Genomic DNA, 23677 nt, shown 5'->3' with positions numbered 1-23677 from the left:
ATCCAGCCCATCACACTTATTGAAACTTAGACCCCCGTTAGCATTGTAAGGGCAGAACCTGTGTAAATTTCAGATTTTTAACATCACACATTAGACTCAGAGTTTACTTGCTCAAAGATAAATTATTCATGATCAAGCCATTGCTTATAACGACAGAATAAAAATCTGATGACATTGCACTCTCTGGGATTTGCTGACAGACTTCCTATAGTCTGGATATACTGTTAAAACCTATCTTCTAGGCTATGGTGTGTGAACCTCTTGTAGCCAGAAAATCAGTGCAAAGTCCTAAATTATTTTCCATTAAAACCACTAAATTAGTCCTTGCCTAATCTTTCAAATAACCCAAGTAAATCTGCCACATTACTCTATTTGCACAAAAAGTGAACATTCCAGGGGACAGCACTATAAATTATTTTGTAAATTTATGCATTTTGCCCTCATGAAAACCTGCTGATTTTAACAACCATATCTTGAATTTATATAACACCTTTTATTCATAGAATTCATAGAATCCCTACAGTACAGAAAGAGGCCATTCGGTCCATCGAGTCTGCACCGACCACAATCCCACCCAGGCCCTACGTCCATATCCCTACATATTTTACCCACGAATCCCTCTAACCTACGCATCTCAGGACACTAAGGGGCAATTTAGCATGGCCAATCAACCTAATTCGCACATCTTTGGACTGTGGGAGGAAACGAGCACCCGGAGGAAACCCACGCAGACACGAGGAGAATGTGCAAACTCCACACAGACAGTGACCCAAGCCGGGAATCGAACCCAGGTCCCTGGAGCTGTGAAGCAGCAGTGCTAACCACTGTGCTACCGTGCCGCCCATTAGCCCTTTTAGTGTAGTAAAACATCCCAAGAGGCTTTGCAGGTGTGTTATCAAACAAAATTTGACACCAAATCAGATAAGAGGATACTAGAGCACATGACCCAAAGCATGATCAAAAAGATAGGTTATATGTGTCGTAAACAAGGTGAATAAAACTCAGAGGTTAAGGGAGGCAGCTCTAGAACTTCAGGCACTTGACAGCCAGAAACATAGCTACTAATTCTCACATTGGCAGGCTGTGGCTAGTGAGGGTAGTGCAAGGATCTGTTCATAATGTAAATTAATGATTTAAATGTGGGGACCAAATGTAATGTTTCCAGGTTTGCAGATTATACAAAACAAGATGGAAGTGTGTGTTGTGAGGAAGATGTAATGCAGCTACAGAAGGATTTGGATAGACTTAGTGAGTGGACAAGAACATGGCAGATGGAATATAATGTGGGAAAGTGTGAAGTAATTCACTTTGGTAAAAAGAAGAGATGTGCAGAGTATTTCCTGAATGGTAAGAAATTAGAAAGTGTAGATGTAAAAAGGGACCTGGGTGTCCTTGTCCATACTGAAGGCTAGCATGCAGGTACAACTAGCTTTAGGAAGTTTAATGGAATATTAGCCTTTATTGCAAGAGGATTTGAGGACAGGAGTAGTGGGGCCTGGCTTCAATTGTATAGAAGCGTGGTTAGACTGCGCCTGGAGTTCTGTATGCAGTTTTGGTCCCCTTACCTCAGAAATGATATTATTTCCATAGGAGTGCAATGAATGTTCCCCAGATTTGGTTCAGGGATGGTTCTGTGTTGGATTTCATTTTTAACATGTCTATCTATTCTACCAGTCTGTTCATGTCCTCTCAAAGTCTATAACTACCTTCCTCACAGTTTACTAACATTCCAAGCTTCATGTCATCTGAAAATTTCAAAATTGTGCAGCTGTGTTTCTTGTACTGAACCCTGAGGAACTCCATTATATATTTCCCTTCTATCTGAAAAGCAACAATTCAACACAATTCAACACTTCCTTATGAAAAGACATTGGGCAAACTAGGCCTTTATTCTCTAGAGTTTCGAAGAATGAGAGATTATTTCATTGAAAGCTACAAAATATTTAAAGGAATAGACAAGGTAGATGCAGGTTAGATAATTCCCTCAGTTAGGAATCCAGAACCAGTGGGCATAATTTTAAAATAAGGCAGATGCCACTTGAGACTGAGGTGAAGAGAAATTTCTTTACACAGAGGATTGTGGATCTTTGGAATTCTCTACCCTAAAAAGCTGTGGAAGCTCAGTCATTGAGTATGTTTAAAGTAGAGATTGATAGATTTCTCATTAACAATGTAAAGGATTATGGAGAGAGTGGCCTAAGTTTTCCAGCTGTTCATGCCAAGATCTTCGGTCCCACCCACGGCGCACTCCTTCTGCGGGTTTCCAGGTGGCAAGGGGTGCATTCAATGACAACGGGAGAACCAGAAGATCCCACCGCCAGCCAATGGTGTGCTGCCTCCGCTGCCATGTATTGCGTTGAAAGTCCTGTCCAGTGCTTGTCTAAGGCATTGATGTGTCCGATTTTCTATGATTCTATTGAAAGGCAGAGTGGGCTGAATGACCTCCTCCTATTCCTATGTTTCTATGTTACTAATGGAGCTATGAAAATCAGGAATACTGAAGGATCCATAATTGGTGGACAGAAATCTGAGGGTTGTAGGGTTGGAGATTGGAGATAGGGGGTGCAAAATAATGGAGTGATTTGAAAACCTAACAGGAAGCCAACGTAAGTCTGAGCACAGAGAGGTCAGTCGGAACATGTGAGTTGGGCACTGGGTTTGATTGTTTGTATTTTGCCTCTCCTGGGTTTGTTCTAATTGCTGGTCTTTTAGCAGTCTTTATATCCTTCAGATAAGTCCTTTGTTGTGTCAAATGTTGCATTGTTTCATTAACTTTAACATCCTGCTTTTTTTTAAACAAGAGATCACAAAGAATTAATTTGATTGATTGAATTAGAACCTGGTTATTCTTTGATCTGAAAAATATTTTATTTCATTACATAGGCGTACATTTTTAGCACTGACGGTTTGCAACAGTTATGTATTTGTGACATCAGTTCCTCGTTGAATCAGTGCTGTATATTCAACAAGTTTCATGTTTAATGAGGTTTGGAAAATTATATGCTATAGTTAACAAAAGTGACATTGTTTTTTTCCAAATTCCGATGCTTAACAAGATGAAAGGCTCCTTCTTACTCCTTGAGTAAAGCATACAATATGGTAGAGAATTTTACCAGGAGCCGAAAGCAACTGCATTCCCTGTACCACAAGATGATATTTTGTTTAGTGAATGTAAACAAGCTGGTATTCCATTTGGATATGGATGTGAACTATAATAGAATCATTTTAATTATTGAGGAACAAAAATGTTTTTTCCAAACAAATAGAATTACAATATGTATAATGGGAAGGATTTGCTCCCTTGACTGCAGGGCATTAGCAGTAAGAGAGGATCATAGATCGAAAGATTGAGATGTAAATCAGATACAATAAATTGGGCGGAGCTAAGAAACAGCAAAGGGCAATGGTGGGCATTGTTTATAGATCACCAAACTGTAGTGTTAATACTGGGCACAGTACGAATCAAGAAATGAGATGTAACATAGGTAATACGAAAGTAATAGACGACTTCCATTTACACATCGACTGGGTTAACCAAATCAGCACTAATACTGTGGAGAATGAATTTCTGGAGTGTGTACACCATGGGTTTCTGGAGCCATGTGTTGAGGAACTGACTAGGGATTGGGCTATTTTGGATTTAATGTTGTGTAATGTGAAAAGGCTAATTAATAACCCTGCTCTGAAGGAGCCTTTGGGGAAATAGTGACCATAATATGATAGAGCATTGCATTAAGTTTGAATGTGATTTAGTTCATTCTGAAAATAGTGTCTTAAATCTGAAGGCAGAAAACTATGAAGGTACGAGAGGCACATTGGCTATGATGGATCGGGAAAATAAACTAAAGATTTGACAGACAGGCAGTGGGCGGCACGGTGGCACAGTGGTTAACATTGCAGCCTCATAGCACCAGGGACCCTGGTTCAATTCCGGCCTCGGGTCACTATCTGTGTGGAGTTTGCACATTTTCCCCGTGTCTGAGTGTGTTTCCTCCAGGTGCTCCAGTTTCCTCTCACAGTCCAAAGATGTGCGGATTAGGTTGATTGGCCATGCTAAATTAACCTTAGTGTCAGGGGGATTAGCAGGTTAAATATATGGGGCTATGAGGATAGAGTCTGGGTGGGATTGTGGTCAGTAGTGACTCGATGCGCCAAATGGCCACCTTCTACACTGTAGTGACTCTATGATTCAGTGGGTAGTATTAAATAAATACTACACATTCAACAACAGATATATGTTCCTCGAAGGTTATATAAACGATCTGGAAGAAGGTGTAACTGGGATGATCAGTAAGTTTGCAGACGACACAAAATTGGCAGGACTTGCAGATAGTGAGGAGCATTGTCAGAAGCTACAGAAGGATATAGATAGGCTGGAAATTTGGGCAAAGAAATGGCAGATGGAGTTCAATCCTGATAAATGCGAAGTGATGCATTTTGGTAGAAATAATGTAGGGAGGAGCTATACGATAAATGGCAGAACCATAAAGGGTGTAGGTACGCAGAGGGACCTGGGTGTGCAAGTCCACAGATCCTTGAAGGTGACGTCACAGGTGGAGAAGGTGGTGAAGAAGGCATATGGCATGCTTGCCTTTATAGGACGGGGCATAGAGTATAAAAGTTGGGGTCTGATGCTGCAGATGTTTAGAACGTTGGTTCGGCCGCGGAATACTGCGTCCAGTTCTGGTCGCCACACTACCAGAAGGACGTGGAGGCTTTGGAGAGAGTACAGAGAAGGTTTACCAGGATGTTGCCTGGTATGGAGGGGCTTAGTTATGAGGAGAGATTGGGTAAACTGGGGTTGTTCTCCCTGGAAAGACAGAGAATGAGGGGAGATCTAATAGAGGTGTATAAAATTATGAAAGGTATAGATAGGGTGAACGGTGGGAAGCTTTTCCCCAGGTCGGTGGTGACGTTCACGAGGGGTCATAGGTTCAAGGTGAAGGGGGGAGGTTTAACACAGATATCAGAAGGACATATTTTACACAGAGGGTGGTGGGGGCCTGGAATGCGCTGCCAGGCAAGGTGGTGGAGGCGGACACACTGGGAACGTTTAAGACTTATCTAGACAGCCATATGAACGGAGTGGGAATGGAGGGATACAAAAGAATGGTCTAGTTTGGACCAGGGAGCGGCACGGGCTTGGAGGGCCAAAGGGCCTGTTCCTGTGCTGTATTGTTCTTTGTTCTTTGTTTGTTTCTTTGAAGGCACAAACACCCAAGGGGAAAGGTAAAAAATCAACAGTGGTTAAAGATTGCATTAAATCAATGGTAGTGGCTTAAAAGGATTTCAGAAAAGGTGGTAAACCTGAGGTTTGAGAGCAATTTAGAACCCAGCAAAGGATGACTGAGGAACTGATTAAGTAAAGGAAAAGAGAATAATGAATGCAAGCCAGTGAGTAACATAAAGGTGGACTGCAAAAGCTTCAACCAGGAATATCTCCACAAAGTTTTTAAGATGGTGCTCAATGTCCTCCATATTGCTTACACATAAACTCGATGTAGTCGCCTCTTCTGACAAATGTAAAGTGGAATATTCTGGAACACAAATTTAGCTTCATTCATCTTCTTTAAAATAATCATATCTCAAATCTGGCCAGCTGGGTGGTTTGTTCAGCAAGACCCTCTTAATGTCAAGAAACTTCATCAACTGTTTGTTCTATTTATGCCATTTACCTCAGGCACCTATGACAAATCCAAAGAATCTAACCTCAGAACAGCCAGTCAAATCCACGATTTATTTTATTGGATGGTTATACTTTCTTCCCAAGCTCTCATAGAGTCATAGTGGTTTACAGCATGGAAACAGACCCTTCGGCCCAACTTGTCCATGCCACCATATTTTTTTAAACCCCTAAGCTAATCCCAATTGCCCGCATTTGGCCCATATCCCTCTATACCCACCTTATCCATGTAACTATCTAAATGCTTTTTAAAAGATAAAATTGTACCCGCCTCTACTACTGCCTCTAGCAGCTTGTTCCAGACACTCCACCCTCTGTGTGAAAAAATTGCCCCTCTGGACACTTTTGTATCTCTCCCCTCTCACCTTAAACCTATGCCCTCTAGTTTTAGACTCCCCTACCTTTGGGAAAAGATATTGACTACCTTATCTATGCTCCTCATTATTTTATAGACCTCTATAAGATCACCCCTCAGCATCCTACGCTCCAGAGAAAAAAGTCCCAGTCTATCCAGCCTCTCCTTATAACTCAATCCATCAAGTCCCGGTAGCATCCTAGTAAATCTTTTCTGCACTCTTTCTAGTTTAATAATATCCTTTCTATAATAGGGTGACCAGAATTGCACACAGTATTCCAAGTGTGGCCTTACCAATGTGTTGTACAACTTCAACAAGACGTTCCAACTCTTGTATTCAATGTTCTGACCGATGAAACCAAGCATGTCGAATGCCTTCTTCACCACTCTGCGCACCTGTGACTCCACTTTCAAGGAGTTATGAACCTGTACCCTTAGATCTCTTTGTTCTGTAACTCTCCCCAATGCCCTACCATTAACTGAGTAAGTCCTGCCCTGGTTCAATCTACCAAAATGCATCACCTCGCATTTGTCAGCCCATTGGCCCAATTCATAGAAATCATAGAAACCCTGCAGTGCAGAAACAGGCCATTCGGCCCATCAAGTCTGCACCGACCACAATCCCACCCAGGCCCTACTCCCATATCCCTACACATATTACCCACTAATCCCTCTAACCTACGCTTCTCAGGACACTAAGGGGCAATTTTAGCATGGCCAATCAACCTAACCCGCACATCTTTGGACTGTGGGAGGAAAGCGGAGCACCCGGAGGAAACCCATGCAGACACGAGGAGAATGTGCAAACTCCACACTGACAGTGACCCAAGCCGGGAATCGAACCCAGGGCCCTGGAGCTGTGAAGCAGCAGTGCTAACCACTGTGCTACCGTGCCGCCCTAGCCAATTGATCAAGATCCCGTTGCAATCGGAGATAACTTTCTTCACTGTTCACTATGCCACCAATCTTGGTGTCATCTGCAAACTTAGTAACCATGCCTCATATATTCTCATCCAAATCATTAATATAAATGACAAATAACAGTGGACCCAAAATAAGAATTCTCTCTCCAGAGAATTCTTCTTATCCTCAAACTGTATGGTCGATCACCGCCACCTTGTTCTCTTTACAAATTAAGATATCCGGCTTGATTAGATGCTTATTCGTACTACTTATGTGAGGTTCCAGAAAAATTTTAAAATGATGTTTTATAGCAAAGTCCTTCAGTAACTAAAATTTTATTGTGCCTGTAAATCCTGGTTTTTATAACATATGGACAATATCCAGAGATATGCCCAACCGTTTCGTTGACAGTGTTACATCTCCGGCATAATATACATTAGGTATGTGAAAAGGAAATGATTAGCCAGGACACAGATGGGCCCACAGGTGGCGACAGGAGAATTTATGATGGAGAATAGGGAAAATGGTGGAGTAACAATTACTTTGTGTCAGTCTTCACGGAAGAAGATACAGAAAATCTTCCCGAAATACCAGCCGACCATGGGACTTTGAAACTGAGGAACAAGGAGAATTAATATTAGTAAAGAGATTGTGCTTGAAGAATTAACTGGATTGTAGGTTGATAAATCCCCAGGACCAAATGAACCTCATCCCAGAGTGTTGAAAGAAGTGGCTACAGAGATAGTGGACACATTAGTGGTTCTCTTCCAAATTTTATAGATTCTGGAATGGTTCCTGTAGACTGGAAAGTAGTAAATGTAACCCCACTACTAAATGGAGGAAGTGGGAGAATGGAGAAATACATTTCTGTCAGTTTGACAGTAGTAGGGAAATTGGTAGAATCTATTATAAAGAAAGAATGTGATAACTGAGCATTTAGAAAAGAATGGTGAAATTGAGCAGGGTTGACATTGATTTACGAAAGGGAAATCATGTTTGACAAAATTGTTGGAGCTTTTTTGACAATGTTACTTGTGTTGATAAAGGAGAACCAGCAGATATGGCGTATTTGGATTTTCAGGAGGTTTTTTTTTGTAAGGTTCCATACCAAAAGGTTGGTAAATAAAATTAGAGCACATGGGATTGAGGAAAATATATTAGTGTGGATTGAGAATTGGTTAATGGACAGAAAGCAGAAGGTAGGAATAAAAGGATCATTCTCAGGGTGGCAGACTGTCACTAGTGCAGTACCACAAGGATCAGTGCGGGGGCCACAGTTGTTCACAGTCTATATAAACGATTTGGATGTGGGGACCAATTGTAATATTTCAAAATTTGCTGCTGACACCAAACTGGGTGGGAATGTGAGCTGTGAGGAGGATGCAAGAAAACTTTAAGAGGAATTTGATAGGCTAAGTGAATGGGCTAGAACATGGCAGATGGGTATAATGTGAATAAGGGTGAAGTTATTCACTGTGATAGAAAAAAACAGAAAGGTAGAATGATTCTTAAATGGTGAAAGGTGTCCAAAGAAACTTTGTCCTTGTTCATGTGTCACAAAGAGTTAACATGCAGGTGCAGCAAGCAATTAAGAAGGCAAAGGTAAGTTGGCCTTCCATCGCAAGGGGATTTGAGTATAGGAGTAAAAATGTCTTGCTGCAGTTGTATTGAGCCTTGGTGACACTGCACTTGGAATGTTGTGCACAGTTTTGGTCTCCTCATTTAAGGAAGGATATATTTTCCATAGAGGGTACACCAGAGTAATCACTGGAATTGCAGGATTGTTTTATGCAGAAACACAGAGTGGACTGGATCTGTATTCCTTAGAGCTCTGAAGAATGAGAGGTGACCTCATTGAAACTTACAAAGTTCCTCCGGGTTCATGGCAAGGTGGATGTAGATAAGTTTTTTCCCCTGGCTCATGAGTTTAAAACCAGGGGACACAGTCTCAGAATGTGGGGCAGGCCATTTAAAACTGAGATGAGGAGGAATCTCTTCACTCAGGGTGGTGAATCTTTGGAATTCTCTCCCTCAGGGGGCTGTAGCAGCTGAATCATTGAGCATGTTCAAGACAGAAAGCGATAGATTTCTGGAAACTAGTGACATCAAGGGATATGGAGATAATGCAAGGAATTGCAGTAAATGATCAGAAATGATCTAATCAAATGGTGAAGCAGGCTCGAGGGGCAGAATGGCCTACTCCTGCTCCTTTGTTGCTTCCTATGTCCCATTTCAGAGGAAATGGAGTGCAAACTGGTGTCAGAGAAGATCTGCTGGATTTCAGCAAATTAAAGTTAAAATGTGAGCTCTGAAATTGTGCATAAATGTTGGAACCTACCGTGGTAACTTTTAATATTTACTTTTCAGCTAATGAATCTGGAACGCAAATGGCAACACCATGAGCAGAACAACTTTGTTATGAAAGAATGTATCCTTTACCATTTTAGTCAGTCAAATTTACTATAGAAGTTTTTTTTATTTGAGGTTGAAGGATAAGTATTGTCCAGGACACGGTAAGGACTGCCCTGGTCCTCTTTGAATGCTATCAAAGCATCTACCTGATGTGATGAGCAGGAACTCAATTTGAAGTCTCAAGCAAAAGGAAGCACCTCTGACAGTGCAGCACTCCCTCAGTGCTGTGCTGGAAGTGTTAGCCAATATTATATAAACCTACAACCTTCTGACACTGAGGTGGGAGTGCTACCCACTGAACCACAACTGACATTGTTCTGACATAATTAATCTTTCACTGATCCTAACGTTGTTGTTACACAATACAGCCTTACTTTGAATTCCCCTGGTGTATTCATTGCTACTACATTGGGAAATCATTTGAAACATTCATCAGTCCTGAGTAGAGAGGCCAAGCTGTATTTGAAGCTGATTGCTAAAGCAAAAAGAATAGACTGATGACCCACAGGAGCAATCTGGTCCCGTTTTGTATTTCACATTCAACAGAGAAGTTTTATTAAGCAAATATATCACTAAAAATCCTTCTTTACTTAAATCCCAGTGGCTAGCCAAAATTTGCACAATTGTTCTCTAATATGACCATACATATGGGAAAGTATTCATTACACTTTGTTGAACATTGCACATTGAAAGTCTCCAAAGCACACAGGAAAATGTTTCAAATATCTTGACCAAACAAGATATTGCAAACCACCATCCGTTAAGGTAAGGCATGCTGGCATCCCACTAACAGCTAAGAGGAAACTGCTGCCTCACAGCGCCAGGGACCCAGGTTCAATTCTGACCCCAGGTCACTGTGTAGAGTTTGCACGTTCTCCCCATGTCTGTGGGGTTTCCTCCAGGTGCTCCGATTTCCTCCTACACTCCAAAGATGTGCGGGTTAGGTTGATTGGCCATACTAAATTGTCCCTTAGTGTCAGGACAATTAGCAGGGTAAATACGTGGGGTTATGGGGATAGGGCCTGGGTGGGATTGTTGTGAGTGCAGGCCCAATGGCCAAATGGCGTCCTTCTGCACTGTAGGGATTCTATGAGTCTATAAATGAACAGTCAGAAATCATTAAAACAGCAGACAACTAGAAAACAACAAACACACTAAAGCTAACAAATCAAATTGCTGCTAGGGATTTCAGTAACTATTTCAGTTTTCCAGTGATGCTCTATAACCCTGAAAATTACATTTCTATCATAAACATGTACTGAAAAACATATAACACAAATCACAAGGTTCACAGCTCTTATGTTGCATATTGCTATTTTTATTTCTGTAAGTGGTCGGTATTTGTTTGATTATCGCATGCAGTAATGCCAAAGGAGCTATTTTGTAACATTTGTGCTGTTTGACATTTCAATTAGTTTTACTGGTTGCCCTGTCAAAGTAGTTTGTTGCATGATAATTCATATTTTCCAGCTTGCCCTTGATGCTCTATTTTTGCTGCCATTGACAAACCCCTGTTTTAACTGTTTGATGATCTGTCATTGAATTTATAAATCTTGTGATTGTTTACTCAGTCACCTAATGTTCCAGATTTATCATTTTATTGATTGCTTCCAAGTCTTTATTTTTCTTGTTTACTGGACATGTTTTTACATCCTTGGAGTTTACTCTGTTTGCAAGTCAATCTGAAACATTTACCAGCCCATTAAATGTTTCTAATAATGAGGATCAATCAAAAAGTGAAGATTAATCTTGCATTATTGAGTCAAAAATCAGTCATGTGATTGGTGAGTCAGAAAGCTGTAGACTACACAAAGATGTCAATAGACTGATCAAGTGGACAGAAAAGTGGCAAATGCAGTGAAGAGAAGTGTGAAATAATGCATTTGGGAAAGGCAGACAAGGCTAGGGAATAGACAATAAATGGTGGGATTCTTGGACATGTAGAGGAATCTTCGAGTTCATGTCCACAAATCAGCAAAGGAATCGAGAGTAATGGGGATAAGGCAGGAAAGTGGCGGAGAGAATTATCATTTCAGATCAGTCATGATCTCTTGAATGGCAGAGCAGAATCAATGGGCCGACTGGCCTACCTTTGTTCCTCTGTCCTGTGGTCAAATTCATGAAAATAATTGAATAAGGTGGTTAAAAAGACATTATGGATACTTTAATAGCCAGCGAGGTTATGCTGGATGTGTAGAAAGACCACAGCAAGAGTACCACATACAGTTCTGTTCAGCACATTACAGGGAGAATATGATAGGGAGGGTACAGAGGAGATTTGCCAGAAAATTGCTAAGACTGGATAATTTTAGCTTTGAGAAAAGATTGGAAAGCTGGAATTGTTTTCTTTGGAACAAAGGAGTCTGAGGTAAGGTTTAATTGAGATGGTTGAAATTGAGGGGCCAAGACAGAGTGGCTGGGAAGAACTTGTTTCCCTTAGCAGATAACCGGAAGGCATGAACTTAATGTAATTGGTAGAAGGGTTTGAGGAGAGTTGAGGAGGAATGTTTTTACCCACAGGGTGGTGTGGGCCTGGATCTCACGAGTTGTAAGGCAAGGAGAGGCAGAAGTCCTCATCTTATTTTTTAAATACTTAGATAACTACTTGAAATGCTGTAACCTATAGGGCCGAGGACACACATCTGGAAAGCGGGTTAATGCTGAATGGCTCTTTTGTGACTGACACAGTCAAATCAAATGGCCTCTTCCTTTGCCCTGAATTAATATGATTCTATTATATTTATAGATAGACCGCGTGACCAGAACATATTAATTGAATTGGTGGCTTATAATTGTAACTCCCTTCTATATATAGTAAATTATAATTATGGCTCGTGTATAATTTGTGCCAAAGTAATGTAGCTTATGAACTTTAAAATAATGTATTATATTTTAAAGCAAACCTATTTAAAGGTGTATTTTGTTTGCAGCATCTACATTAATACATTTTCTTGACACACTATTAATGATTATATACCGTGTACATGTGTGTACCTGTTTTGCAGCATTGCTGGCAGTACTGATGTTCGCCCCAAGGTTCTGAGCTTTGAGCTTTTTAATTGTCTTTGGAGATTGAATCTAAAAGAACAGATTTCACTTGTGATTGTTATCAATATCCTTAACTCTGTTCAACAGTCATTGCTACAAAGGGTATGGAAAGTGACTACCAACCAGTTGTGAAGAATGTGGCCAAACAACTTGCTGAGTTCAACAAAATACTTCAAGAGGCCCTTCAAAACACCAGAAACTGACCTAAACTCTTTCCTGAATAATCTGGAAGGAGATTGAAAAACTAATTGTTTTAATCTTTTTTCAACTGAAGAGAAATTTTCATGAGGATAAGTTTGTACTTTATAGTTGAGTGAACGTTTTCCATCCCACAAATTTTGTATTTGCCATTTTTATTGAATGCTATCTGACTTATTATCAAGTGTATTTATTCTACTTGAGTTCTAGACACCAAGTGACTGTTTTAGAAAGAGTTGATGAGTTCTTTGTAAAAAAAACCAATAAAAACATTGCTGTAGTGCATTTTGTTTTACGTAGGACTGAGTCTTAACTCTGTAAACTCCTCCAGACATTCCTATGAATGTGGGGAAATAGCATGCAGAGACTGTAAGATGCAGATCAGTGTTAGGAAAGAGAAGACCATTCAATTGCCCTTTCTCTATGAATGAAACTAAATTGGACAGGTTCACATTGTTGAAATACTTAGGAATAAAATGGTTAAGTTAGCAGTACAATAAGAGGAAACCATTAGCTGGTCTCAGTGTACTGTCTCACAGTTACGTTGAACCATGCAATAAGTATTTCACAAAGAACTATTTGCTCTCATGGAGGGTAGATGCCAACTTGGTTCGGCAAAGTGATTTGTTTTTGTGTTGCAACTTCCATGTTCCTGTAACAACTTTATATTGAGGAATTTGAAAGAAAGGCTCGATTGTGCAATAGCAATTACTCTGTTGCATGCAATGTAACATGGCATTCTGTCTCCATTATTTAGCAGCTAACTTCATTTCCAATTGAAATATATCAAAATAAAGGTACGTGTATTCATCATCTCTGAATTTATTCATCACTGCAATTTAGTGATGAGATATCTACTCTAATTTGCTGTTTTATTGTACAACAATAGTTTAAATGTGTTCTGTGCCTTTTCAGCAGTCCAATAAAAATAATTAGAGCATTTGTGTATATTTTTGAAGTTCTTTAATCGCATTCTTTTCTTTTTCCACATATAAAAATTGTGTCAGCTATCCAGAGTTCATGAGTAATGGTGCGGAAGTAAAGTTGAATGTCATTAGTGAGCATGTAGAAACTGACTGCATATCTAGATTATGTGAGCAAGGGGATAACATTGAGAGAAGGATGCCTCTGAGCTAACAACATAGAAGGGGAAGAACTGGCGATCCTGTCATCGTACAGGTAAGAGAACAACTCGAGAGCGGTATCACTCAGGTGCACAACAGAGAAGAGCTGGAGGAGGATGATGTGGCCAATCGTGTTAAAGGCCGCAGAGGGGTTAAGGGAGATGTGAAGTAATGCACTCTGATCAAACACAAATATATCAGTGATCTTCATAAAACACTACTGGGCTGCTCAGGAAAATGAGATCATACAGCAAGGAAGTGGGAAAGATGCACATTCCACTTCCCAGGGTTCTTCAAAAATGAGATTGGGGAGCCAAGATTCTCAGTATCTTCCAATCTGAAAAGGTAATCATTGTATGACTTGCAGTTAATGGGATAGATATCTCTGATCCCTTGTGGACCTCGGCCAATTAATTACCTTACAGACCATCTAGTTGGGCTGAATCAGCAGTGTAATACTTACAGAACTATAGGTTATTTTTGTACATTGTTTCTTGAGAGGTTAACTGAATTCTATCGATAAACTTCCCCATCCAATCGAAAGACTGCTACAATCGGTATTATTATTTAGGTAGTGAAGGCTCCCAGAAAGATGCCAGCACCATCCAACTACTCAGCTGGAGAGAAAGTAAACTTACAATAAAATCAGATTCCTGGATTAATAAATATTACAGGTGATATGAAACACAAGAGAGCTATTTAGTCAAAAATGATTGACACTCCTTGGTTTTGAATGCAGAGCAAAATAATCTATCAACTTTTTAACATTTTCATTGCAGTTATGTCATAAGAGAATTCTGTACTACTTTGAGAAAGTTGAATATTATCAATTTTATTCGTAACTGATTTTTCATCAAGTTATTTTAGTAGTTTCCAACTCCTGCATATAGATCTGCAAGGAAAATGTTGTTTTGCAGGGAAGATAAGGTTGCCAGTTGGTATAGTTATCAGAGTTTTACACTCCCACTTGCATCAGCAACTTGTAATGGACTGTGTGTGTACACTGACAATAATTACATGATTGAAGTCATCTCCTAACCGCTTGAGCACAGTGAATCATTGGGTATGTTGTTGGGATGCTATCCAATTTGTTGAATGCAATTATCAATACTTTATAATATGGTCTAGTCTGTACTTTATTTCTCTAACTCCATAAACTGTTGTATGGTAAAAGTTTGGCGAGGAAAATGGGTGGAGGGGGAAAGAATTATAGGCAGTAGTGACACAGCATGTGACAGACCTGAAGCACTGTAGCTAAAGCCAAGACAGGAAAGTTCTTCTGATAGAGACATATCTGAAAGTATTTTTAAAATGCTGATAGTATTTTCAAGCTGATTGTTTTCGTTGTGAGTTTTAATTAGGTTTTAATTATTTGTACTAAATTCCTTTGTCTCTTTCATTTTAATGTGAGGGAGGAACCTCTCCCCTGATAAAACCTGGATGATCTCAGCTTCCTTTAATAATAATCCCCCCACATGTACAGTTGGGTAGAGCAGCATTTGCGATTTTTATTGATAGGGGTTCCCGCGGCGCTGCTGATAGTTACAAGACTCCCAGAGTATTTGTCTGTGTGAGCTGTAACTCCTGCCTAATCCTCTCGCATTCTCACAGGAAACAGGAAAAAGGAACAGCCACCGACTCCCCGGCATTGAATAACCTCGAATCCGCCTTATTCTAACTGGATTTGGGAATGACCAGCGAACTTGGAGTCCTTTATTAGTATTTTTTTTCTCTCTTTTAAACTTGTCCATTTGCGGATTGTGCAGCGCACAGAGTAAGGAGACGGTGTCAATAGCTCGCACTCTGAGATAACGGACAGAGGGAATAAGATCTCAGCGATGTGAACGTGATTGGATAACTGCGGACATGGATTTATTGGGAATATTGATAATTCACCTTTACTATTTGTCAAAATCAGGTAAGACTGCTTTACAGCGTCTGCACATTGAGCCCTGAGAAGCATGTTTTAAACCCTCCTCAATGCTAATTTTTTTTGTTTCAGCTGAATCCGGATTTTCTCAAGCTTAGTTGCGTAAGGGTGATTATCTCAAGAAATGCACTTTAATTTTTTGAAGAACAGACAGCCGAACGTTTCAATCACTATTGTTAAGAGTGGAGTGGTTAATTTTTAAAAAAAGTTTCTGTTAAAAGTCTCTGCGTTCAAAATAATTTGCTCTCCGTAGTTTTTTAATCCAGTTCCAGGATGCCTGGCTATATTGGGAAGTGAGATGCATTCATTACAAAATAAAAGTAAAGACGTTGGTATTATGGGTGCCTAATTGTGTAAGTTAAAACCTTTATTGATGAAAAATATTAAGGTGCCTGGGGGTATTTTCCAGTCATAATGTTTTTAATGGATTTCTCAGCCAGTGGCAGGAGTCGAATGGTGGTGGGAGCTTTCCTGTTTGTTTTCCGGGTTTAGTCTGGCTTTTAGTTTACAAAATTAATTTTAACAGGCCACTTACCAATCCCTCCAACTATCAGATAAGTTGTATTTATCTTGGGGCCAATATTTCAAAAAGTCAGAGATCGGTTACCTATAACATAACATGCCTGTTACCATAAACATAGCCGCTCCATTACACCATACAAGAGGAGTTTAAACAATGCATGCGCCTCCCATTGAGGCTGTTTCTTGAACTGTAGTTTACGCTCCCTACAAGTGACCATTACATCCCTGGCACCTCTGCCTCTGAGAAGGATATTTTTTAGACAGGACAATTCTATTTGTGAATGCCCTCTCTGATCAGGTCCAGCACAATGACTATTCTTTAAAAGTACCTCATTGGTTTTGAAGCGCTTTGGGCCATCCCAAAGATGTGAAAGGTGCTATATAAATGCAGGTGTTTTTCTTCCACTCTCTGGTGTTTATTTCAGTCCCCACTTTAGAAGTTGCTTAGCCCCGCAACCTGGTTTTAAACAAAAAGCTGTTTCCAGAACGTGGGTGATGCTGACGTTTTTAATGACTCATCTATAATTGTCCTGAGATTGTATTCTGCTTGGTTCACATTCTGACAAGATGCTGACAATGATGTTAGGTAGGCAGTTCCAAGAGAACATTCCAGCAATACTGGAGGAACATCAAATGTCTAAGATAGAATGGTGACTGATTTGGAGGTGAATGTGGAAGTGATGGTCTTCCCATAATCTTGCTAATCTTGTTCTTCCTGGTGCTGGCGGTCAGAGACTGAGAGGGGCTGTCACCGTTGGTTACAATGCATTCCATTGACGAGTGCACAGAGGAATGGATGTTGGGCCTGGTGCTGTACTGACCAGTTTCTAACAACCATAACCATTGTGCTTTATTTCACATGATGCCAACCATTGGCGTCTTTATCCCTTGGCTTCAATCAATCTCAGGTTCTTTGCCATGGTTGGATGTTTCTTTAATATTGAGAGCAGCTTCCCTCTGACATTGAGCTTTGCATGATGTGGAGATGCCGGGCGTTGGACTGGGGTGAACACAGTAAGAAGTCTCACAACACCAGGTTAAAATCCAACAGGTTTATTTGGTAGCAAATACCATAAGCTTTCGGAGCACTGCTCCTTCGTCAGATGGAGTGGAAATGTGCTCTCAATTGCACTGTTTGAGAGCACATTTCCACTCCATCTGACGAAGGAGCAGTGCTCCGAAAGCTTATGGTATTTGCTACCAAATAAACCTGTTGGACTTTAACCTGGTGTTGTGAGACTTCTTGTTGAGCTTTGCATCCAGGTCCAGCTCATAAATGTAAAAAGACTGACAGGTTATAAACTGAGCATCAAAATGCTAACAACTGATGAGTATATGTCCCATGATGCTAGTGTTGATGTATCCTATCATCTTGAAGACGGTTGATTGGACAGGAATCAGTCCCATTAGGTTTGTCCTGCCTTTTGTGGATAAGATATTCCAGAGCAATTTTTGACATTAATGGATAGATGCTGGTGTTGTAACTGCACTAGGATAGTTTGACTGCGACAGCGTGACTAGTTTCGCACTGCAGGGCTTATTAACCAAAGCCAGATCATTGTCAATGTCCATTGGCTTTGCTGCATCTAGTGCTCTCGACCCCTTCATAATAATATCTGGAGCAAACTGAATAGACTGAGTGTCACCATCAGTGATAGTGTGGTTTTCAGGGGGAGGTCAATTGTAATCATTCATTAGATGAAGACACTTATAACTCCTTTAACCTTGCCCTTGGTTTCTGCTCTCCACTATGTTGAGGATGGGGATGTTTTTGAAGTCTGCTTCTCTATTTAGTTGCCTAATTATTCTCAGTGGAATGTTGAAGGGTGACAGAGCTTTGATCGAATCCACTGATTGTGGGGCTGCATAGCTCTGTCTATAACCTCCTGCATTTGTTGTTTACTATGTTTAAGCCATTGTCTTTGGTCCTTGACATTTCCTAAAAACTATCTGACAATAACCAGATTATTTGCATGCTTGATTTTATATTTGACCCTGAGGTGAGCTTCCTACCACACATCCATCACTAAAACTGCTAATATCCGCCTCATTAACATTGTCCAATTTAGCCCATCCCTCAGCTTATTTCCTGCTGGAACCTTCATCTGTTCCTTTGTTACCTCTAGTTTTGATTATTCTAACACACCCCTGGCCAGTTGCCCATATCTGAGAACTTGAGATCATTCAAAACTCTACTGTCCATGCCCTAACTTGAACCAATATCCCCTCATCCATCTTCCCTGAGCTTACTGATCTGCTCGGGTTCCAGTCAAGCAGCGACTGGTGTTTAAATTCCTGATTCTTGTTTCAAGTCCCTCCATGGCCTCCTCTCTCCCTGTCTGTGATATCTCCTTCAGCCCCACAACACCTCTCCCACCCCATTCCCAGGCATCTGCACTCCACCAATTCTGGCATCCTGAACATTTCGAATTTTAATCGCTCCAACACTGACAAAGCCCTTACCTTCCTAGTTTTTTTTTATACAGACCCAATGGTGCAGAGGAGGCCATTTGGCACAGACCCTCCGAAAGAGCAAACCACTGACCCAACCGCCCCCTTATCCACATAACTCTACACATTTATGATGGCCAATCCACCTAACCTACACATCTTTGGACATCAAGGGGCGATTTAGCATGGCCAATCCACCTAACTTGCACACCTTTGGACTATGGGAGGAAACCGGAGCACCTGGAGGAAACCCACACAGACTTGGGGAGAATGGGAAACTCCACACCAAAGGCCAGAATCGAACCCGTGCTGTGAGGCAACAGTGCTAACCACTGTGCCATCGTGCCACTTTCATAAACTCTAGAATCTTCTCCACTCTGTCTTCACCATTCTACGATCTCTCCTTCTTCCTTTAAGAAATCCTATCTCTTGGACCAAAAGTTTTAATCACTTGATCGAATATTTTCTTCTGTGAATCACGATTAAATTTTGTTCCATAATGTGTCTATAAAGCATTGGAACATTCTGTTTATAAGTGTGAGCACTTGTTGTAGATAGCCCAGTGTTGTTTCACTACGTTTGGTGTATCATCCTAGGGTACGCCCTTTTGTGTTCGCTACAGCAGGGTGGTCTCCCAGCTCAGAGGTAGAAGAGGAACGTTGATGTCACTTAGCCCCTTGAACCTGTGCTTTAATTCTGTATTTCATAATAGTCTTACAGATCAAAAATCCAACAACCTCAGTTTCAAAATTTTCAGTTGACTTCCCCAGCCTCAATTGCATTTTTTGGGGGGAGTGGGGGGAGCATTGGTGTGGCTGGGTGTGAGTGTTCCAGATTTTCATTACCCTTCGTGCGAAAAAAGTGATTCCTGAAATCCCCTTTGAACGGCTTGGCTCTTTTATATGTCTTTGTTGTGGATTCTCCTCTGTGACCAATCTGCCCCCTCAATCTCTCCTCCCCCCTTGATCTCCACACCACCACCCCCCCCCCCCCCATCTCCCCTCTCCCCTCTCCCCATCTCCCCTCTCCCCCTCAACTCTCCTCCCCTCCCCCCCCCCCAACTCTCCTCCCCTCCCTCATGAGAAAATATAGTTTATTTCAATAAACTCTATCAAACCCTTGAAATGTCTTAAACACCTCAATTAAATCTTCTAAACTCAATGGAATATCTAGTTCGGAGCATGATTGAACGTTGCAAGTCGAGATAGAGATGATCAAATCAGTGTAGCACAAAGCAAAGCTTCTCAATGGGTTCTATATGCCAAGTTTCAATAGCTGGCTTATTAAACTTTACAACATCACCTCTTTAAACACTTGATTTGAGATTAACCATTGATGATGTGACAATGGAGTCAAATCCCCAAAATATACTAAAATGTTCTGGCTAGTTAGTTACAATAGAATTGTGTTATAATAAAGCATACATCTACACATACAACCTTGTCAATGTTACCCACTTTAGATTCCTGTATCCATATTTATCAGGGAAATTTGTCTAAATAAGTTTATTATGCTGTAAGATACCTTTCCACAGCTTGTTATTATTGACATTTTCATTCACAACTTATTTTTCCAATTCTGTAGATTCTGAACATTTATTTTCCAACAAGATTTGTTCTATGAAGAAAATGTATAAAATTCTGATGGGACTGGACAGACTGGATGCAGGGATGTTGTTTCCCTTGGCAGGGGGGTCCAAAACATGGGGTCACAGTCTCAGGGTACAGTGTAGGCCATTTAGGACTGAGATGAGGAGGAATACTTTCATTCAGAGGGTGGTGAATCTGTGGAATTCAATATTACAGAAAGCTGCAAAGGCCAAGTCACTGAATATATTTCAGGAGAGAGAAAGATTTCTAGACTCTAAAGGCATCAAGGGGTATGGGGAGAGTGTGAGAGTATGGCGTTGAGATAGAGGATCAGCCATGATCATATTGAATGGCAGAGCAGGCTTGAAGGGCCGAATGGCCTACTTCTGCTCCTAAATTCTATTTTTCTGTTCCACATACCTGTTGTAGGCAGTTGGATCAGTAGTGTTAGGGCATGAGATCAGAAACCCTAAGGTATATTATGAAGCCAGACTAGACCCGAACAATTTACTATTTTGACATTAGTGTGAGGATAAAATGTTTCACTCCAGGCACAATTCTATTGACACACTGGGAAGCTTTTATCAAAACAAATTTTATTTAACAACACGGTTTAATTATAACAAATGAATTAGCTTAACCTTCAATTGAACAATATTTAAACAAGGGTTTGTCAAATGAGGAGCGGTTGAGGAGTCTGGGTCTATACTCAATGGAGTTTAGAAAGATGAGGGGGAATCTAATTGAAACTTACAGAATACTAAGAGGCCTAGATAGAGTGGACGTGGAGAGGATGGTTCCACTAGACTAAAACTCGAAGGCACAACCTCAGAATGAAGGGACGCTCCTTTAAAACTGAGATGAGGGGGAATTTCTTCAGCCAGAGGGTGGTGAATTTGTGGACCTCATTGCCACAAAGGGCTGTGGAGGCCAGGTCATTGAGTGTCTTTAAGGCAGAGATAGATAGGTTCTTGATCAATAAGGGAATCAAGAGTTACAGGGAGAAGGCAGGAGAATGGGGATGAGAATCATATCAGCCATGATTGAATAGCAGAGCAGACTTGATGGGCCGAGTAGCCTAATTCTGCTCCTATATCTTATGGTCTTATGACAAGATACAATTCTTAACTGCTAACCTATTCCTATGAGTTCCAATTCGAGCAATATTCTTCTTACAGACTTAAAGCCCCTCTTCAAAATCAGTTAGCAAACAACACAGGCTGATGTGCTTATACTCGTTAATAGTCCTAGAGCTTTTTGAACACCTCTGGAGAGAGAGATCTTCCCAGAGAGAGAGAGTCACCTGTTTTGAACGGGTCATAATGATAATGAAGTCTTCATTGTCTTAAGGAAGTTATTTGTATATTTTAAGAACTGCAAGAACTGTCTGTGTATGTGTATATATGTATGTATAAATATATATTATATACATATAAATATATAGTGATGGGTTCAAGACTAAAGCTGTCTCCAAGCTTGCTTGTACATACTGCTCTGTCCACCCTTAGGTGCAGGTTACATGTTCTCTGGCATCACTGTGTGCGTGGTACTGTACTCAGTCCCACGTTAACCTTATACATGAAGAAGTCTCACAACACCAGGTTAAAGTCCAACAGGTTTATTTGGAATCACGAGCTTTCGGAGCGCTGTTCCTTCATCGGGTGAGTCAGTGCTCTGAAAGCTCGTGATTCCAAATAAACCTGTTGGACTTCAACCTGGTGTTGTGAGACTTCTTACTGTGGCCAGCCCAGGCCACCGCCGGCATCTCCACATCATAACCTTTTACGTGCCTGACCCTTATACTACAATGCCCATCTTTTTTTTAAAAAAATATCATGTACACCACTGAAATCTGGGGTTCACATGGACATCATTTGACACTGAGCCACCCAGAGGGGTATTAGTTGACCGAAGGCTTGGTCAGAGGGGTTGGTTTTAAGGAGCATCAAAGAACAAGAGAAAGGTGGACAGGTGGAGGGGTTTTGGGAGGGCATTCAGGATGTTAGCTGAAAAAACGGCCATCAATGGCAGAGCAAATGGAATCAGGGAGAGGCCAGAATTAGGTGAGTCCGGACACCGAGATCTCAGAGGATTCTTGGATTGAAGGATGGGTGAGGTCATGGATAGATTTGAAAACCAGATGAGAATTAAAAATCAGTTGGTGGACCTGAAGCTAATTTAAAATTGGGAGCACAGGGGATGAACAGGTGAGATAGGCAAAAGCCTTTCAGATTCACTCAAGTTTCTAGTCTGTAGGAGGGAGGTCAGCCAGGGGGACATTGCGAAAACTGGATCTAGACACAACAAATAAGTAAAGCTTTGTGTTACAGCAAAGGTGTTATTACTGTTTCTGGTATATTTGAATCACATCTTGTTATCTTGGAGCAGAGATTTCCTAAGCAAAAAGAAAGGACGAATGATATACATAACTCCCACCCTTTCTCAGAAAGCATAATATGACTGGAGTTAATGGACAGAATGTCCCAGAGTGCAGAGACTGGAGAAGCTGCAATTGTTCTCCTTGTTGCAAAGAGTACGGGGAGGTTTGCTACAGGTATTCACAATTCTGAACAGTTTGATTGGAAGATCTGGGGTGGTATTTATTGAGGACCCCGCAGCGTGTTTCGTGGTGGTGGGAAGCCATCATTGGGTAGTGGCAGGATGTTCTTGTCCCACTATTCTCGGCAGAGTTTCCCGTTGAATGAACCCTTCACCACCGTGAAACCCGTGGCAGGAGTGTGCAGTCGGTGTGGCCAGAAGATCCCACCGGTGTGAACTGCTGGAAAGTTCCAGCTCTGGTCAGTAATCAGAAGGTGCAAATAAAAGAAGTGGAGGGTCTTTTTTTTGTGTAGCATGTTGTGATCTGGAGCTCTTTGCCTGAAAAGGTGGTGGAAGCAGATCCAATTGTTAGATAAGGCAAAATACTGCAGATGCTGGAATCTGAAACAAAAACAAAAATGCTGGAAAATCTCAGCAGGTCTGACAGCATCTGTGGAAAGAGAGTAGAACCAATGTTGAAGGGTCATCCTGACTCAAAACGCTGGCTCTATTCTCTCTCCACAGGTGTTGTCAGACCTGCTGAGATTTTCCAGCATTTTCTATTTTTGTTTCAGTTACAACTTTCAAAAAGACAATTGGATAAAATATTTGAAAAGGGCAAACCTTGCGGGACTCTAGGGAAAGAGGAGGAGGTGGCATTGGTTAGAGCTTTCACAGTGCTGGCACGGTCTGAATGGCCTCTTCCTGTGCTTTGTGGTTCTGTAATATCGATGCTACTCATCGATACTGAGTGAAAATGCAGTGCTCCTTGCCAGTAAAAAGCAAAGCCGCTGTATGTTCTAACGTTGACGTTTTCCGGGTTTTACTGGATGTAAACCAATTTTAGAATTCACTTTTCATGATTGGAAACCTTATAAATGGCAGAGTCAAGAACATGTGGTTTGAAAGATGACATTGTTAGCC

General features: G+C 41.0%; 3 protein-coding genes across 5 annotated transcripts in view; 2 read left to right on the top strand and 1 right to left on the bottom strand.

Moving 5' to 3' along the window:
- The window catches only part of ift74 (intraflagellar transport 74), a 91892-nt gene extending 78337 nt beyond the window's left edge, over positions 1–13555 (top strand). The window contains exons 18-19 of the mRNA XM_078213916.1: positions 9309–9369; positions 12489–13555. Of these exons, the coding sequence (XP_078070042.1) occupies positions 9309–9369; positions 12489–12604 (177 nt within the window). The 3' untranslated portion in view covers positions 12605–13555. The remainder of the gene's footprint in view (positions 1–9308; positions 9370–12488) is intronic.
- Positions 1–23677, bottom strand: part of LOC144494710 (leucine-rich repeat-containing protein 19-like) — a 119872-nt gene that overhangs the window by 71713 nt on the left and 24482 nt on the right. The gene's annotated exons all lie outside the window — the stretch shown is intronic.
- Positions 15292–23677, top strand: part of tek (TEK tyrosine kinase, endothelial) — an 80469-nt gene continuing 72083 nt past the window's right edge. For both annotated transcript variants that reach the window (XM_078213915.1, XM_078213913.1), the window contains exon 1: positions 15292–15641. In XM_078213915.1, coding sequence (XP_078070041.1) covers positions 15590–15641 — 52 coding nt within the window. In that variant the 5' untranslated portion in view covers positions 15292–15589. The remainder of the gene's footprint in view (positions 15642–23677) is intronic.

The sequence above is a fragment of the Mustelus asterias genome, chromosome 6 (assembly GCF_964213995.1).
Source record: "Mustelus asterias chromosome 6, sMusAst1.hap1.1, whole genome shotgun sequence".
Classification (NCBI taxonomy): Eukaryota; Metazoa; Chordata; class Chondrichthyes; order Carcharhiniformes; family Triakidae; genus Mustelus; species Mustelus asterias.
Note: the sequence above shows the minus strand (reverse complement) of the source record. Positions and strands in the feature narration are given on the sequence as shown.